The following is an 18,318-nucleotide window of genomic DNA, read 5'->3' as shown; positions in this document are numbered from 1 at the left end:
ACCGCTAAGGCAGTCTGCCTGCATGTCAAAGGATAAAGAATGTATACCATCTTAGTAATAGGTTTTGAAACAAATAATTTGCTATCCATTATGTGCAAGCATAAATGAGTGAAAATTCAGCTCACCACAAAATCTGCAGAGGAGCCAAAAGTACACATCTGCAGTTTTTCCAAAGCAGCAAATGCAATTAGAGAACAAAAGATAGCCAGCCAATTATGTCCAATAAACTTTTACTTTCATCAAAAAAACTATGCACAATAAACTGAATTAAACAAAAATTAAAAGTACAAAGCAATTGCCATAATACAGCAAGAGTACTTGTATCTGTTGCATAGAAATTAAAAGCAAATATGGAATTAAGTATACAATTGCTAATTACAAGTTGCATTCCGTATTTTAATATTAAATTATGTGGAATTTGCATTTCTATTGGTTTCAAGTTATTGCTGTTTCTGAAACTTTAATACCTGCATTTACCTAATATATGGAAACAATATTAAGGCACTAAAAAGATAATGTATTTGGATACTGTAAGCAAAGATATTAGTCACCCCAGAGACTCCGAGCACAAAATTCCACTCAGTAAAACTAGTTATTTTCCAACACTTAGGCCATACAAACCAGTTTGTGAAAAGTGAGAAAAACAATATTAATTACATGATTTTATTTTTATTTCAAGTGCATCCTCTTCTGGGTTGTGACTGAAAACTGAATATAGACATTAAAATAATGTCCACATGATTTAGATCTTAGCATTACAGTACAGTAATTGAATCATTTGATTTGATGTCAAGCCAGTGGTACATTTCTATTTAATAGCTTGAAAGATGTATATGAAGCTTTATTAATGATACAGTTTTGAATTGCTTTAACATATAATAACAGTACACAGACAACTAATATTACATCAATAATGTGGTGACCGTTTAACTACAATTCACCCATTTGCAGTGCGAAAAAAGTTACCCGATATATTTTAAAGTCTGCTCGTCTTTTGATTACCCTGACAAATTTAACTTCTAAAAGAAGCATACTTACTGTGATGTGTTGAAGCTTTCAAAAACCAAAGACACCCTTTTACCAGATCAATTTTTGGAAGCATAATTAATGTTATAATTACTTTTGCTAAAAAACATATTGAACCTCACTGGGAAGTATAAAAGGATGCTATAGGGATCTGTTATTTGATAAGCTAGGTGAAGAAAGAATCTGAATAGTATCGACCGGTATTTATTTATCATTAACACTTGTGCTAGCCAGATGTTTTTGTAATTTAATATTCTATTAGGAAATCAAAGCATGGTATCAATTCATTTCGAGAAGTATTGATGTAAAGATGAACTTGATCATTATAATAAAACTTCATACTTAAAGTACACGTTTCAGAAATGCATTTCAAATCTGTAGCTAATACTTTTAATGTTTTGTTATTCAAGCAGCAATCTTCTGTCGAGTCAAATTGAAACAAATGAATCAAAGTAGAGCACTGTATTCTGCCAATACTAACTACACAAGATGCTGTCAGTTAAGAGTAATTGGGCCAGAAACGAGCACATACTACCATTTCCAAAGATATAGATTATGTATACAACATTTGATTCATGTGTCCATCCTGATTTTTAAAGAGGGAGTTTCACCGTCAGAACCCCTTTTTAAAAAAAATGATGATGCAAAGAATTACTATCTGCTTGTTTGGTTCTGTGCATTTTGGTACTTTTATATTTTTTTATTAGTAAAGAATTAATTACATGATTGGTAATACATGCTTGTAAGGGGTACTGCTACCACAAGAGAGTAACTCCAACACACAGTTGAAGCAAAACACATCCTGGTAAAGAATGTTGGGAGTTAATTTATTTTGTAACTATACGATTGATCGAGAGATCCCAGTGGTCAGAATCCCACTGAAACCTTTTTAGATTGCTAGAACTCCAATTGTAACTTGGGGCAGACGGCAAGCCGTGCAATGAGACCTGGGTGATTTTAGTGCCTGGCAATAGATTGTCATAAGATTTTAAAAAAATTCTAGGTTATACATCACCAAAATATTCTCGTGTGCATTACCAGAGTATTCAGCTTATACAATGCATTTCAGATACATTCTATAGAGTAACTACACTGTGCATGCTCCTATTTTATATCCTGAGTGAAATTACATTACACATCTTGAATGGTATCAAATTAGTTCTCTATGGTGTCTGATAATCATATGGGCTATTTTACCTGCAGCAATTTACTGCTCTTATAAAATAGCGGCTAATTGTAATGCGGAGTGTGGAATATTATTCTATCTATTTGATTTCAAATACTGGTGAGCTCAAAGAAATTGCATAGGCTATGAGAAAATTACAGCATTTCCCTGACCAAATAATTAAACTAGTAATTGGAAGACTCCAAGCATTTAAGGTGAGAAACCTTCTGAAAATGTTACAGGCCCATAACTATAAGTATTGGAAGACTGAAGAGCAGCCAGCCCAATGCGTCTGTTATAAGTAAAATTCCAGTTTCTTAACCAGCAACAAATGTATTAGATACACCAACAATGAAAAGTTCTTTCACTACTTTAAAAAGGATGGAAATTCTATCAATAGCACTTTGATACCATATTGTCATGCTACTGAGACTGTTGGTTGTTAGGCATCCTAAATATCCTGACGAAACTGAAGTATAGTGTAGTGCTCAGAAAGGTCCCTCCTAGGACCTCCACAGTACACAGCTAATGAATGCAAGATATGTTTTTATAGCATGCTATTAATACCATTTCCAATCAGTTTTCATGGCACTCTCCACCACAACCATTCATCAGTAAATGACAGTTAGACGGACACCATTTTCCTTCCTATCTATTACCAGAATGTTCTTCTTAAATCGGCCTGGCAAGTCCTCGATTTAAAAACAAAATAACATTTGAAACCAAATTAAAACAGAAGCATCATGTAAACAGAAAACAGGCAGTGATCCCATTGAGCATATTCATAAAACAAATGATTGGACATCACAACAATTACAATCCGCAATTCCTGATGTGTTACTCAGTTCGATCGATTCGTTGGGTAATCATATCTGGACCACTGACATGTATTCTTTATTTTATATTATAACTTGATAATATAAGTTGATCCAATGTGCAGTATTTATTGCTGTCCAGCCCAGAAAAATATATTGAGAAATTACAAGTCAGGTTCCAGGGGACCTCATATAGATGCTTATCAAAAATACTCCCCTTGCCCTGAAAAATCCTCCGTTGCATTGAATGAAAGCTCCCAAACCGCCATACTTCAAAACCAAACCTGTGTGTAACTACATCTAACTTTTTAAATCTTTGCCATTGATTCATTTTTACTGGAGACCAGACTGAAACCTGCTGCCAGCCATTCCCACGACTCATTGGATACATTTAGCAAATATCCAGCTCTGTACTATTCTCCCATGGTGATTAACTATTATGTCAGTTTGTTTAATCCTCATTGTCTTAAATTGTGTACTCCATTCTTTCTCATTAAGCAGCTGATCATTGTATATTATCCAACAAAATTACCATTTAAAATATAAGCCATGCAATTGGACTTCTTTTAAACGGAGAACAATGCTGTGCTCATTTCATAAAGATGCTCTTATTACAACTCGATTTAATATAGCGTTCCTCATGTGCAGGAAGACACCTCAGGGTACTTCAGGAAGAAATTAATATGGTAGACATGCAGCAGGGGAAAGGGAGGGTGGGGGGGTGGATGGAATGGAATTGGAGTTGAGAACCAAATGCACAGTTGCAGATTGGAGTGTTAAGGAGGTTTTTGAGAGCAGGGAAGGAGGTGGGAGGTGGCAAAACAAAGAGTGTGGAGTTGAGATTTCCAAAGGGCAGGAGCATGGTGATTGTACAAGGAGTTGTCCATGGTGAAGGGGAGGGAGTGAGGAATTCAGTGCAAGAGGAGCAAAGGGTGCATTCATGGGCATAGGGAAGAGGAGGTAAAAAAGGACACACGGAGATTTGAAAATAAATGAACATTTTGAAACTGACCCACCAGGGCTAGTGAAACTTAGGGAGTATAGGCTTCCACGGGACTTAAGTGTATGAGTGTATGTTGGGGGTGCAGGGAGACCTGGGTTGCCGCACTTTGGATGAGTTGAAGTTTATGGAGCGTTGAAGCAGTACTGCCAGCTATAAAGGGATTGGAGGTAGTAACAGCAAGGAGAGCAGAAAAGATGAGATGGAGGGGTTAATGTTGCAGAGGTGGAAGAAAACCGTTTGGGTAATAGTGAGGGAAGAAGCTGAGCTTGGGGCAGAGCAGAATGCCATGGGACAATTGATGAGTTAATTTGCTTTCAAAGAGGCTACTAGATGATCATACCTGCCACTTCCATTTTAACTGAATGTTGTCAACTTGTGTCCTTTAGAGGCTTAAAACTACCAAAATCCCCTTCACTTCAAACCCTTCCAAGATTGACTGATAAGAGTAAACTTTCATTTCCATTTCACAAGGACTATTTACCTCCGAGTATTCAAGTAAAGTAAATACAATCAAACATTATTGTTGACAAGGTTTGCTGAGGAGCAAGTGCATGTTTCCTTGAATGAAAATTAAGCTTAAACTGCAACATTTTATTTTTATTGTATTTCTAAGATTAATGTCCAGTCCTCATGACAAGATAATAAGATTTACCGTTTTAGTCAAAAAGATTTAGCCAAAAAATTGCAATGTTGTAGAGTGCATTGGAAAATAAATTATAGTACAATGCTTCCGAGCATGTTTAAATGTATCTCTCACATAATCTCCTGATGTGTTTGCAGAGCACAAGAAGCCCAAGGGAATACTTCCTGTAAGCATCAACTGCTGAGTATTTTTAAAGGGAAAGAATGTCAATGGCTATACATACAAGGTACACAGCAAGTAAAGACAGAGTATACAAGATTAGAGTTTCTTTCAATTGACTTAAATATATGAGAATTATTCCTTTTTATCTACTACTAATGTATTGCCCTTAGTAACTTAAAATAGATAGCTTGTGCTTTGTATCTATTAGAATGTTATTTTAGGTTGTCTAGTTTATGTTGGGATTAATGTTTTTTTCCACCAAGTTCAGTCCAACACCTAATCATTTACGACTAACCGTCCAATGGTTCCTGAGAAATAATTACAATGCATATTTAACTTAGTTAAATCAATACATTAAAGTGTCTTTGTTAAGTTTTCATTTAATACAATTTTCTATTGCTGCTCTAAATGATTAAATGTGTGTGTGAACTTCACAAAGCAGTAAGTGTGGATAGCTTCATTCAACTAGCCATTATGGGACTCACTTGTTGATCTCAATAGATGGTTTAGAAATACAGTGGATGAGGAAAAGAGGAATTATATATCTATAAAATATTTATTTTGCTTCATATAACAAAAAGAATGCATGACCAAGATTGGGATCCTGACTTTTATTTCAGTTGTCAGAAAAAAAATCCCTATAAAAACTTACAAGTGTCAATGATCCTTCCACTCATGAAATAAAAGGTTGGATTCCCACCCCAAGGTGCATCATATCTAGGATATCAGTATTAATAGGAATACAATAATTAAAATAGCTTACACCTGGATTGTCTCTGGGAAAAAAACTCTGCTAAACTAAGGCAAATAAAGGTAGTACAAATATTCAAGTGGTTAGATTTGGTAGAAATATAATAGTCTGGTTAGATCAGAATCCCAGTTGCATAAAGATGTATCTTAACGAGTTTTAATTGAAAGCAGAAGTTTGCTGTTTGTTTGACCTTGAGATTGGCAGAGCACTGAAATGCAACAGTACAACACTGTAGCAAAACCACATGCTAACCATGGATTCCAAGATGGAGAGTTAGAGCACTACTGTATACATTTCTGAATATTCAAATTTAATGCATTGCTCAGTTTAGAAGTGTGAGCTTATAGTTTATCTGCAGCTTGTGTGTATATTTGTTGTGTTTAGAAGTGTAGCTCTATATCTGCATTTAGATTGTCATGCACAGCTATACTATTTCAAGTACATCGTTCCATCTGGTGTTTTTGTCTAGCTCTTCTAGAAATAAAGTTAAAATGTATTGCTTATTTAAACTATATTCTGATTTTTCTCCCCCCCCCACCTCCTCCATCTTCAATGGTCTATTAACCATGCTCTGGTGACTTTAGTTTACTCAGATATTCCTTTAGATTGTCTTCATATTTTGAGCTAAACTTTGTCTTCAAAATCTGAGTTTAAGATACTGTATATTTCCATTGCTTTCAAAACAGGCTTACTGATCTTATTTGGTACTCAAATGCTTAGTTTACATTCATATTTTAACTATATGAATTAAGTAAAGTATTGAAAGAAATAATAAAACTTTCCATATGTATTAGTTCCCAGAGATTTTTGGCTGCTTGACTGTCTTTTTACAAAGGGAAGGAAGCCTACTTACTCTATAGCATTCCCAAATTCACACTTATTGCGACAATGAAGAAAACTAGCTCCTGAACAAAGGGTTCCTGGTAAAGTTTTGCTGTACATCCTTTTGTCAGCTGGTTAACAGTGACTACTTGCAAGTGTAAAAAGTGCATCTAGAATATTAACTTTCCCTAGTAAGCACCTACCAATAAAACAATTAACAAGAGCCAGAGGTGATTGACTGTAATGTAACTAGTCATTCTGGATATATTTATTTACTCCAGTTACCATTAATCTACATATCTGGTTAGGGTCATGTGACTGATGTAATTAAGATATTGTATCAAATGAAGTCACAAATCAATGTATTTTAGCATATAACAAAAAAAAACTTACACAAGAGGTGTCTTAATAAACACAATACTAAGCTAGCATTCATGAAAAGAGCTTTGCAAAATGTCAACATTTGCTTCCAATAATTTAGGAAGCTTCTGGAAAACATTATGCAAATGTTCCGAGAATACAGATTAAGGTCCAATTGGCATAACAGCAGAACTGACAGTGCCAGTAGAAATATTTGGAAAGTCTTAATCTAGCAAATCAAACCAGAATGATATGAATATTGAAATCTAGGGAGTGAACCAGTATTGTTGTTTTGGAAAACTTGAGAGTTCTTAGAACTGACTAAAATTGTTCTTCACAACTAAAGTTAAAGTTAAAATGGAGCATTACTGCATTATATGCACTGTACACACAGAATAATACAGTTGTCAGCACAATCCTGATTTCGTGATAAATCCTTCTTAACTTGTAATTATTTATAAGTATTAAGTATTTGCATAACTTAAATCACAATGTGAATTATACCTACTAGCCATATTTTTACCTGGTATTAATTAACGGCCCAGAATTTGCTGCCAAAATAATGGCTGGTTCAGTGGCGCTCTCCATTATTGTAAATCGTCCAGCAACTTGTGGTGAGGAAGAGATACCCTGTGATTTGCAAATCGCCACAAGAGCTGGATGATTAGCACCAATGATTTTAATATTTACATTTCTATTTCTTACGTTTCCTTTATGTCTCTTTATCCAATCCTTCTTTCCCTCTCTTTATTTCTCTTTCTGCACTTTATTCAACTCTAATTCTCCCGCCATCGCCATCATTCCTCAGTTTCTTTCTCAATCTTTAAATCTCATGGTTAAGACGACAGATTGTCAGTCCTTTCATTCACCAGAATCCCAGATACCGCACTGCTCTCGCCGTGCTGTTATCGGCTCGCACTCCCAGCTCCTTACAAGGCAAAACATTTTGAGCTGAAGTGGGAGGGAAAAAGTCCAACTAATGGGGCACGCTTTGAAGATGCCAAACTCCAGCAAATTCTGGGCCAATATGATTTAACAATTAAAGAGATTTATTTTGGAACCACAGTAACACTTGAATTAATAGTTGATCTAAGCTATATAATGAAAATATCCCAACCAGATTTCTCCAGTGCCGCTGATATGTAGCTCAATATCCATCATTACATCAATGTAGTTTACTTCCTGTTTCTCTGTACTGGTCTTGACTAAAACAAACTTTGCTTATTATATTTGGCCTGAAGAATGTAATGCAAGATAGCTTGCATCCATATGTTAAAAATTGTGCTTTGAGAAAGTGAAAATTTCAATTGAATTTTTGGGACCAACAATAAAATTTGGCCTAAATAATGTGAACATCGTTCAGATACTTCCTCACTGGGAGGAATATATTGAAAGTTGTCACCAGGCCACCCTTGCATCTTCGAATGGTCTGTTCAGGACTGCAGGGGTAGAGATCGGGCGCAGGGAGAGCACAGGAAGAGCTGAAGAAAGCTCATTTATTATTGACTCTTCAATTGCATCTCAATGCTGGAAAAGAATTCTAAGTTACTTGTTGCTTAGATCATTTTTTTTTCCTCCCCATTTCTATCTGCTGGCTTCAGTGTACTATGTATTAACTGTAGCGGAGTGAGCAAGCAGTGACATGATTTCAGGCTTCTGCTAATGCCACTCCGTATGGCCTGCTAAACGTTGTGCATCATCATCATAGGCAGTCCCTCAGAATCGAAGAAGACTTGCTTCCACTCCTAAAGTGAAGTCTTTGGTGGCTGAACAGTCCAATACGAGAGCCACAGACCCTGTCACAGACAGTCGTCGGGGGAGGGGGGGGGGGGGTGGGACTGATTTACCACACGCTCCTGCCGCTGCCTGCGCCTGACCTCTTCATGCTCGTGGCGTTGAGATTCAAAGAGCTTAACGCCATCTCGGTTGCACTTTCTCCACCAAGGGCAGTCTTCGGCCAAGGACTCCCAGGTGTAAGTGGTGATGTCACACTTCATCAGGGAGGCTTTGAGGGTGTCCTTGTAATGTTTCTGCTGCCCACCTTTGGCAGGAGTTCCGCATAGAGCAATTGCTCAGGGAGTCTCATGTCTGGCATGTGAACTATGTGGCCTGCCCAGCAAAGCTGATCGAGTGTGATCAGTGCTTCAGTGCTGGGGACGTTGGTCTGGGCAAGGACACTGATGTTGGTGCGCCTGTCCTCCCAGGGAATTTGCAGGATCTTGCGGAGTCATCTTTGGTGATATCTCTCCAGCGACTTGATGTGTCTTCTGTACATGATCCATGCCTCTGATACAAGAGTGAACTGTTAGCAATCCTTTCAACTTTTCTCTCCCTCCTGTGGAGACACACCTGCCCTCTGCTCAGCACCTCCACAGTGGAGTAAAAGAATTCCATCAGCCAACGGAGCCTCGCATCAATAGTCTATTGCCAGACGCTACCAACCCAATTGCCGAGCAGAGTTGCTTTCTATTTTTTTTTGAACTTACTTAAATGAACCTTTCATGCTACTTGAACGAGGAAGATATTCCTAAAATGGAGTAGAGCACACCTCTGCCATCAATAGGCAACTAATCAATGGGTTAAAATAGAGCCAGAACAGGCCACAAAGCAATGCATCAGATGCTGTAAGAAAACAACATGAAATGCAAAGTTGATGGGCTGCTTGGAGCATGGATTTTTCAAGTCTTGTTCCACGAAGAATGAAGCTGGTCAGTTAAGTTGACATGGAGTTAGGAAACCTAGGATGTTACGATCCCACTTCAAATCTTATGTTTTCAATTCTAAATGTAGTGCTGGTGTTATTTTATAATGCTATTTGGAACAATCATACCATGTTGCCGTTATCACTGTGCTTCTGAAACAATGGCTTATAGAATACGAAGTTATTCATTAATCCTGACATGGAGACAAGTGTTCTGATGCCTACTGTAAGTTGCATTAGTGCTCAGCCAGCTTCAGGAAGGCAGTACTGTAGGAACAAATACTATTGAGGTCTTCAAACTGCAGTATCTGTGCTTATAATTAGCTGTATAAGGCCACGAAAAAGCTTAGCCAAAAGTAACAGGGTTCCACTGCAGTGCTTCAATGTGTTGTGCCTGGTGCCTTTGCTGTTTCTGCTCCTCAGACTTCCCAGTCACATCCTTGCCATAACAACAGACATTTTTAACAATGGCTCAGTGCTTTCCAGCCAGGCTTGAGAAAAGATGCACACCCAGCAATTTGAAAAGTGAATGGCTGTTAGCAGTAAACTAATATGACTTTTGTGAGGTTTGAGAGTTTAAGTTAGTCCACTACTGCAACTGGTTCCTTATTGGACCCGTTCTCCATCTCTTCACCATAGTAAGGAATAAGGAAAGAAATGCTTTCCTTTTCCAAACATCGTCAGTAAAAAGCTTACTGTTCTTACAATCAGCCTCACTCTTATTAGTGAACAGGAACTTGTTTTCTTGTCAAAATCTTCCTTTGTCCTCTTGTATTGCATCATATAATTGCACAACACACACGACATTTTGCACAACCTCTTTTCCTCTTTTTGGGGTGGAAAACTGTCAAAATTGCTTCATCAAACACTGTTTTCAAGCCTTTTTGTGTGAGTGCAGAGCATTCTAAGTAACACTGTGCTCCAATCTAAAAGAATGAGAAAAGAAATTACAATGAAAATAATATTTTCAGTTGCATACCTAATTAGACATATAACAGACCATAGCCACTTGGTTTAACTTATTATGGCTTTTAATTAAATGTTAGTGCCATGCAGTTATAATTAAACATTAGTACCACAGTTAGAATGTTAGTGAAAACCAGGAGTCATGGAAAGAGGATCATTCTAACATTTAAAATGTAAATGTAAATAACGAACAAAGATCTGCAGTTTCCCTAGACCTACTCAAGACAGAAAAAAAACACATGCCCAAACTGGTCAGGTTATAGTGCTCCCTTGTGGCTAACCACATTCACTCTCAGTTTACCTGCATGCTATACTGTACCAAAAGAAAATACTGCGGATGCTGGAAATCTGAAATAAAAACAGAAAATGCTGGAAATACTCAAAGTACTTCCAGCATTTTCTGTTATATTGCAGTTGACAGAACATGGTCTTTTGAACTTCCTGGGAATCAAAACATTTTTATACAGATATACAATTGATGAACATTTTAATTTGGAAGAGCAACAGTTCTATGTATGCTGAAGTAAAATTATTTTTAAAAATGTGATTACCACCAAATACATTTTTCTTTAGCAAAAAAAACCCAACCAAATTAAACATTGCCGTCAGTAATGAATTAAATTTCATCCACCCCCAACCACCTCATATAATTTTGCTCATTTACCTATTGCGCTTGAACACAGTTTACTGTGCTTTCATATGAGATTCCATTTTTGTCAGTATTGTTTTCCACTGTTGACTTGAATATAAAATTTATATTAAAAAATTCTGCTGGGGGCAAGATCAAAATTGGCAGCACACCTGGAATATATAAACAAGGCAGTGAAGACCAAAGTTGTTGGATTTGAGACCGACAGGTGCAGCGCTGAAAATCCGGAGTTCCGGAATCCGGATTATTCCAGAATCCGGGATGATTGGTGCAAGGTTTTGTCCAGAATCCGTAACATGTTCCAGAATCTGGACCTGCTGATACTGCCAACATCGGGGCCTTGCCACAGCTCGCCTCACTCCGCCGATGCTGCCCTTACCTTGGGGCCTCCACGTCGGCCCGCCCGAACTCCTCCTCGGCAGGGCCCCGCCCGAACACATCCTCCGCCGGCTCGAACATCTCCTAGGCAGGGGCCCTCCTCACCCAATCCCCGGCTTTCTGATGTTCCGAAATCCGGAAATACCCGAACCTGGGCTCAGGTGTTTCCGGATTCGTGATGTCAGAAACACGTTAGAAAATTCAGCCAAACACAAAGTCCTGAACGGCCTCGGTCCCAAGGGTTTCGGATTTTAGGTGCTGCACCTGTACCTCTAGCTTTCCTCAAGCAGGAGTTAAAATAAAACTATCAACTGCTTATTCAACTTTCTTTTAAACCTCTTGGTTTTATAATTACAGTATTAAATGGTGGTTTAGGTTATGAATGAAAATATCTGCCACGATTATGAAGTTCCAAATCTGACTGGAAAAAAATCACTCATAGAAGCTGCCTTATGCTGCTTAGGTTGGACACCATGTGTAGAATAACTCAAGTTGAGATTAAAAAGTGCTCGGGGGGGGGGGGGGGGGGCGGGGTCTGTTAAAACTCTTTGACAATTTGTAAACTTAAATGAACATAAGAAATAGGAGCAGGAGTAGGCCATACGGCCCCTTGAGCCTGCTCCGCCATTTAATACGATCATGGCTGATACGATCATGGATTCAGGTCCACTTCCCTGCCTGCTCCCCATAACCCCTTATTACTTTATTAGTTAAGAAACTGTCTATCTTTGTCTTAAATTTATTCAATGACCAAGCTTCCACAGCTTTCTGAGACAGCGAATTCCACAGATTTACAACCCTCACAGAAGAAATTCCTCTTCATCTCAGGAGCTAGGAGCTAAATTAAAAAGTAGGACCTCAAAAGTAGTAATCTCGGGATTGCTACCAGTGCCACGTGATAGTCAGAGTAGGAATCGCAGGATAGCGCAGATGAATACGTGGCTTGAGCAGTGGTGCAGCAGGGAGGGATTCAAATTCCTGGGGCATTGGGACCGGTTCTGGGGGAGGTGGGACCAGTACAAACCGGACGGTCTGCACCTGGGCAGGACTGGAACCAATGTCCTAGGGGGAGTGTTTGCTAGTGCTGTTGGGGAGGATTTAAACTAATATGGCAGGGGGATGGGAACCAATGCAGGGAGACAGAGGGAAACAAAAAGGAGACAAAAGCAAAAGACAGAAAGGAGATGAGGAAAAGTGGAGGGCAGAGAAACCCAAGGCAAAAAACAAAAAGGGCCACTGTACAGCAAAATTCTAAAAGGACAAAGGGTGTTAATAAAACAAGCCTGAAGGCTTTGTGTCTTAATGCAAGGAGTATCCGCAATAAGGTGGATGAATTAATTGTGCAAATAGATGTTAACAAATATGATGTGATTGGGATTACGGAGACGTGGCTCCAGGATGATCAGGGCTGGGAACTCAACATTCAGGGGTATTCAACATTCAGGAAGGATAGAATAAAAGGAAAAGGAGGTGGGGTAGCATTGCTGGTTAAAGAGGAGATTAATGCAATAGTTAGGAAAGACATTAGCTTGGATGATGTGGAATCTATATGGGTAGAGCTGCAGAACACCAAAGGGCAAAAAACGTTAGTGGGAGTTGTGTACAGACCTCCAAACAGTAATAGGGATGTTGGGGAGGGCATCAAACAGGAAATTAGGGGTGCATGCAATAAAGGTGTAGCAGTTATAATGGGTGACTTTAATATGCACATAGATTGGGCTAGCCAAACTGGAAGCAATACGGTGGAGGAGGATTTCCTGGAGTGCATAAGGGATGGTTTTCTAGACCAATATGTTGAGGAACCAACTAGGGGGGAGGCCATCTTAGACTGGGTGTTGTGTAATGAGAGAGGATTAATTAGCAATCTCATTGTGCGAGGCCCCTTGGGGAAGAGTGACCATAATATGGTGGAATTCTGCATTAGGATGGAGAATGAAACAGTAATTTCAGAGACCATGGTCCAGAACTTAAAGAAGGGTAACTTTGAAGGTATGAGGCGTGAATTGGCTAGGATAGATTGGCGAATGATGGCGAGAAAGCAGGAAGGGGGTACTGAAGTTTCATGTTCAGCCATGAACTCATTGAATGGCGGTGCAGGCTAGAAGGGCTGAATGGCCTGCTCCTGCACCTATTTTCTATGTTTCTATGTAAATGGGCGACCACTTATTCTAAGATTATGCCCCTTAGTTCTAGTCTCCCCCATCAGTGGAAATATCCTCTCTGCATCCACCATGTCAAGCCCCCTCATAATCTTATACATTTCGCTAAGATCACCTCTCATGCTTCTGAATTCCAATGAGTAAAGGCCCAACCTACTCAACCTTTCCTCATAAGTCAACCCCCTCATCTCTAGAATCAACCTAGCGAACCATCTCTGAACTACCTCCAGAGCAAGTAAATCTTTTCTTAAATATGGAAACCAAAACTGTACGCAGTATTCCAGGTGTGGCCTCACCAATACCCTGTATAACTGTAGCAAGACTTCTCTGCTTTTATACTCCATCCCCTTTGCAATAAAGGCCAAGATTCCATTGGCCTTCCTGATCACTTGCTGTACCTGCATACTAACCTTTTGTGTTTCATGCACCAGGACCCCCAGGTCCTGCTGTGCTGCAGCACTTTGCAATTTTTCTCCATTTAAATAATAACTTGCTCTTTGATTTTTTTTCTACCAAAGTGCATAACCTCACACTTTCCAACATTATACTCCATCTGCCAAACTTTTGCTTACTCACTTAGCCTGTCTATGTCCTTTTGCAGGTTTCTGTGTCCTCCTCACACATTGCTTTACCCTCCCATCTTTGTATCGACAGCAAACTTGGCAGACAGAAAGCAGGAAACTATAGACCAGTTAGCCTAACATCTGTGGTTGGGAAAATGTAGGAGTCCATTATTAAAGAAGCAGTAGCAGGACATTTGGAAAAACATAATTCGGTCAGGCAGAGTCAGCATGGATTTATGAAGGGGAAGTCATGTTTGACAAATTTGCTGGAATTCTTTGAGGATGTAACGATCAGGATGGATAAAGGGGATGTGGTGTATTTGGACTTCCAGAAGGCATTTGACAAGGTGCCACATAGAGGGTTACTGCACAAGATAAAAGTTCACGGGGTTGGGGGTAATATATTAGCATGGATGGAGGATTAGCTAACTAACAGAAAACAGAGAGTCGGATAAATGGTTCATTCTCTGGTTGGCAATCAGTACCTAGTGGGGTGCCGCAGGGATCAGTGCTGGGACCCCAACTATTTACAATCTATATTAACGACTTGGAAGAAGGGACCGAGTGTAACGTAGCCAAGTTTGGTGACGATATAAAGATGAGAGTAAAAGCAATGTGTGAGGAGGACACAAAAATCTGCAAAAGGACATAGACTAAGTGAGTGGGCAAAAATTTGGCAGATGGAGCATAATGTTGGAAAGTGTGAGGCCATGCACTTTGGCAGAAAAAAAATCAAAGAGCAAGTTATTATTTAAATAGAGAAAAATTACAAAGTGCTGCAGTGCAGCGGGACCTGGGGGTACTTGTGCATGAAACACAAAAGTTTAGTATGCAGGTACAGCAAGCAATCAGGAAGGCCAATGGTATCTTAGCCTTTATTGCAAAGGGGATGGAATATAAAAGCAGGGAAGTCTTGCTACAGTTATACAGGGTACTGGTGAGGCCACACCTGGAATACTGCATACAGTTTTGTTTCCATATTTATAAAAGGATATACTTGCTTTGGAGGCAGTTCAGAGAAGGTTCACAAGGTTGATTCCGGAGATGAGGGGTTGACTTATGAGGAAAGGTTGAGGAGGTTGGGCCTCTACTCATTGGAATTCAGAAGAATGAGAGGTGATCTTATCGAAAGGTATAAGATTGTGAGAGGGCTTGACAGGGTGTATGCAGAGAGGATGTTCCCACTGATAGGGGAGACTAGAACTGGGGGGCATAATCTTAGAATAAGTGGCCGCCCATTTAAAACTGAGATGAGGAGGAATTTCTTCTCAGACGGTTGTAAATCTGTGGAATTTGCTGCCTCGGAGAGCTGTGGAAGCCGGAACATTGAATAAATTTAAGACAGAGATAGACAGCTTCTTAACCGATAAGGGATTAAGGAGCGGGCAGGGAAGTGGACCCGAGTGCATGATTGTATCAGCCATGATCAGCAGGCTCAAGGAGCCGTATGACCTACTCCTGCTCCTATTTCTTATGTTTTTATATATACTCGGTCCCTTCTTGCAAGTCATTAATATAGATTGTAAATAGTTGGGGTCCCAGCACCGATTCCTGCGGCACCCCACTAGTTACTGGTTGCCAACCCGAGAATGAACTATTTATCCTGACTTTCTGTTTTCTCTTAGTTCGCCAATCCTCTATCCATGGTACTATATTACCCCGAACCCTGTGAACTTTAGTCTTGTGCAATAACCTTTTATGTGACACCTTGGCAAATGCCTTCTGGAAATCCAAATGCACCACATCCACTGGTTCCCCTTTATCCACCCTGTTCATTACATCCTCAAAGAATTCCAACAAATTTGTCAAACATGACTTTCCCTTCATACATCTATGCTGACTCTGCCTGACTGAATTATGCTTTTCCAATTGTCCTGCTACTGCTTCTTTAATAATGGACTCATAGGCTAACTGGTCTATAGTTTCCTGCTTTTTGTCTGCCTCCTTTTTTAAACTTATTGCAGAATCTTCGTTAAATGTTTAAGAAAATGGATGCAATCCTGCCCGCTGTCTGAAATGAGCCAAGAGCAGAGCTCTGTGCACATATGTAAACATGACAATGCAACTGGAGTGCTGCTAGCTGCACTTTGCACCTACTGATATCAAATCCTGGTTAACTAGGCTTATTTGATAACAAGAAATTCCTAAAAAAATTGGTGGAACAGATTCAATAGTAATTTAAATAAGGAAATTGGATATAGAATCACAGAAAGTTACAGCACAGAAGGAGGCCATTTCGGCCCATCGTGTCTGCACCGGCCGACAGAACTATCTCCAGCCCAATCCCATTTTCCAGCTCTTGGTCTGTAGCTTTGTAGGTTATGGCACTTAAAGTGCATATCCAAGTACCTTTTAAATGTGGTGAGGGTTTCTGCCTCTACAACTCTTTCAGGCAGTGAGTTCTAGACCCCCACCACCCTCTGGGTGAAAAACTTTCTCCTCAAATCTCCTACCAATGATTTTAAATCCTTGCACCTGGTTGTTTACCCCTCTGCTGAGGGAAATAGGTCCTTCCTATGCACTCTATCTAGGCCCCTCTTAATTTTATGGATGCATTTATTTGCACTGTGGTTCTGGCTGATTGGTCCCCCTGGAGGATAAGCCACACCCAGAAGTTTCTCTGGAGTGTGTAACTGGAACCGCCCAGCCCCAGTTCCGAGTGACATTGCAAAATGTAATTCAAGCCATTCTGACTTCAGAACTCCCCTGCAAGCAGTCAGAGAGAGGATAGAGCACCAAGCAAGCACCTCCCAAACCCCCACCCCCACCCCCAGTTCATCCCTACGCCCTCAGCCCAAATGCATGCCTCCCCTCCCCAGCCAGAGGCCCTGACAACCCCAGCCCAATTTCAGCCCAGCTCTCCCACCCCCACCCCCACAGCCCAAATGCTGCCTCCCCCAGCCAAAGTGCCTTACCCCAGTGCAAGTGCATGACCTTACATCCCCCTCCCCCCATGTGGCATTGTATGTGGGTCACGGATTGTTAACAGGTTTATTGGGTATGAAGTGAATAGTGACAGTTTCATGACTTCCGGATTTCATCCACTGTGGGTGTAACGGGGGTTGGAAGAACATGAGATGTCTTCCCAGAGTTTCCTCTCTCCCCTCCGATTCCCCCTCCCACTTCCCCATCTCTCTCGCCCGAATGTCTCTCTCTCTCTTCCCCCCCGTCCCCATGTCTCCCTCTTCCCCCCACACCCCGTGTCTTTCTCTTTTCCTGTCACCTCCGTGTCTTTCTCTCTCTCCCCCCCCCATCCACCCGTGTCTTTCTCTCCCCCCCGGACCCACCCGTGTGTCTCTCTCTTCCCCCCTCTCCCCCCCGTTTCTCTCTCTCTTCCCCACCCGTGTCTCTCTCTCTTCCCCCTGCCCCCCTGTCTCTCTCTCTCTCTCTCTCTCTCTCTCCACAACCCCCCCCACCCCCCGAACCAGACTGTTCACAATCTTGGTGTCATATTTGACCCTAAAATGAACTTCCGACTACGTATCCTCGCCATAACTATTTTCATCTCCGGAACATCACCTTTTCTCTGCCCTTGCCTCAGCTAATCTGCTGCTGAATCCCTCATCAATGCCTTCGTTATCTCCAGACTTGACTATTCCAATGCACTCCTGGCTGGCCTACCCTACATAAACTGGAGGTTATCCAAAACTCGGCTGCCCATGTCCCAACTCGCACCATTTCCCGCTCACCTATCACCCCTGTGATGGCTGACCTGCTTTGGCTTCCGGTTAAACACTGCCTCGATTTTAAAATCCTCATCCTTGTTTTTAAATCTCTCCATGGCCTCACCTCTCCCTATCACTGTAATCTCCTCCAGCCACACAATCCACTCTGTGTGTGTCTCTCTCGGTCTCCATCCTCGTAAATCTCCTCTGTACCCTGTCAAGTGCAAACACATCTTTCCTGTAATGTGGTGACGAACTGCACGCAGTACTCTAGCTGTGGCCTAACTAGTGTTTTATACAGTTTAAGTAAATATACTTGAAAAGGAAAAAATATGCAGGACTATGGAGAAAGAGCAGGGGAGTGGGACTAATTGATTAGCTCTTTCAAAGAGCCGGTACAGGTACGATGGGCTGAATGAGCTGCTTTTGTGCTCTAAATGTTATAAAGAACTGACACCCGTTTCCCTGCTGTTTACTAATACACGTTATA

General features: G+C 40.4%; 1 protein-coding gene across 2 annotated transcripts in view; it reads right to left on the bottom strand.

Moving 5' to 3' along the window:
• Nucleotides 1–222: 222 nt before the first annotated feature.
• Nucleotides 223–18,318, bottom strand: part of rhoj (ras homolog family member J) — a 73,703-nt gene continuing 55,607 nt past the window's right edge. The window contains exons 5-6 of one of the 2 annotated variants that reach the window (XM_070879476.1): nt 17,953–18,042; nt 10,332–10,374 (exon numbers count right to left, since the gene is read on the bottom strand). In XM_070879476.1, the coding sequence (XP_070735577.1) occupies nt 17,962–18,042 (81 nt within the window). In that variant the 3' untranslated portion in view covers nt 10,332–10,374; nt 17,953–17,961. Of the gene's footprint in view, nt 10,375–17,952; nt 18,043–18,318 lie in introns of both variants that reach the window. The other variant, XM_070879475.1, reaches the window with a different exon arrangement.

Source organism: Pristiophorus japonicus, chromosome 4 (assembly GCF_044704955.1).
Source record: "Pristiophorus japonicus isolate sPriJap1 chromosome 4, sPriJap1.hap1, whole genome shotgun sequence".
Taxonomy (NCBI): Eukaryota; Metazoa; Chordata; class Chondrichthyes; family Pristiophoridae; genus Pristiophorus; species Pristiophorus japonicus.
The sequence above is the reverse complement of the archived record's forward strand: the minus strand, read 5'-3'. Positions and strand labels throughout refer to the sequence as shown.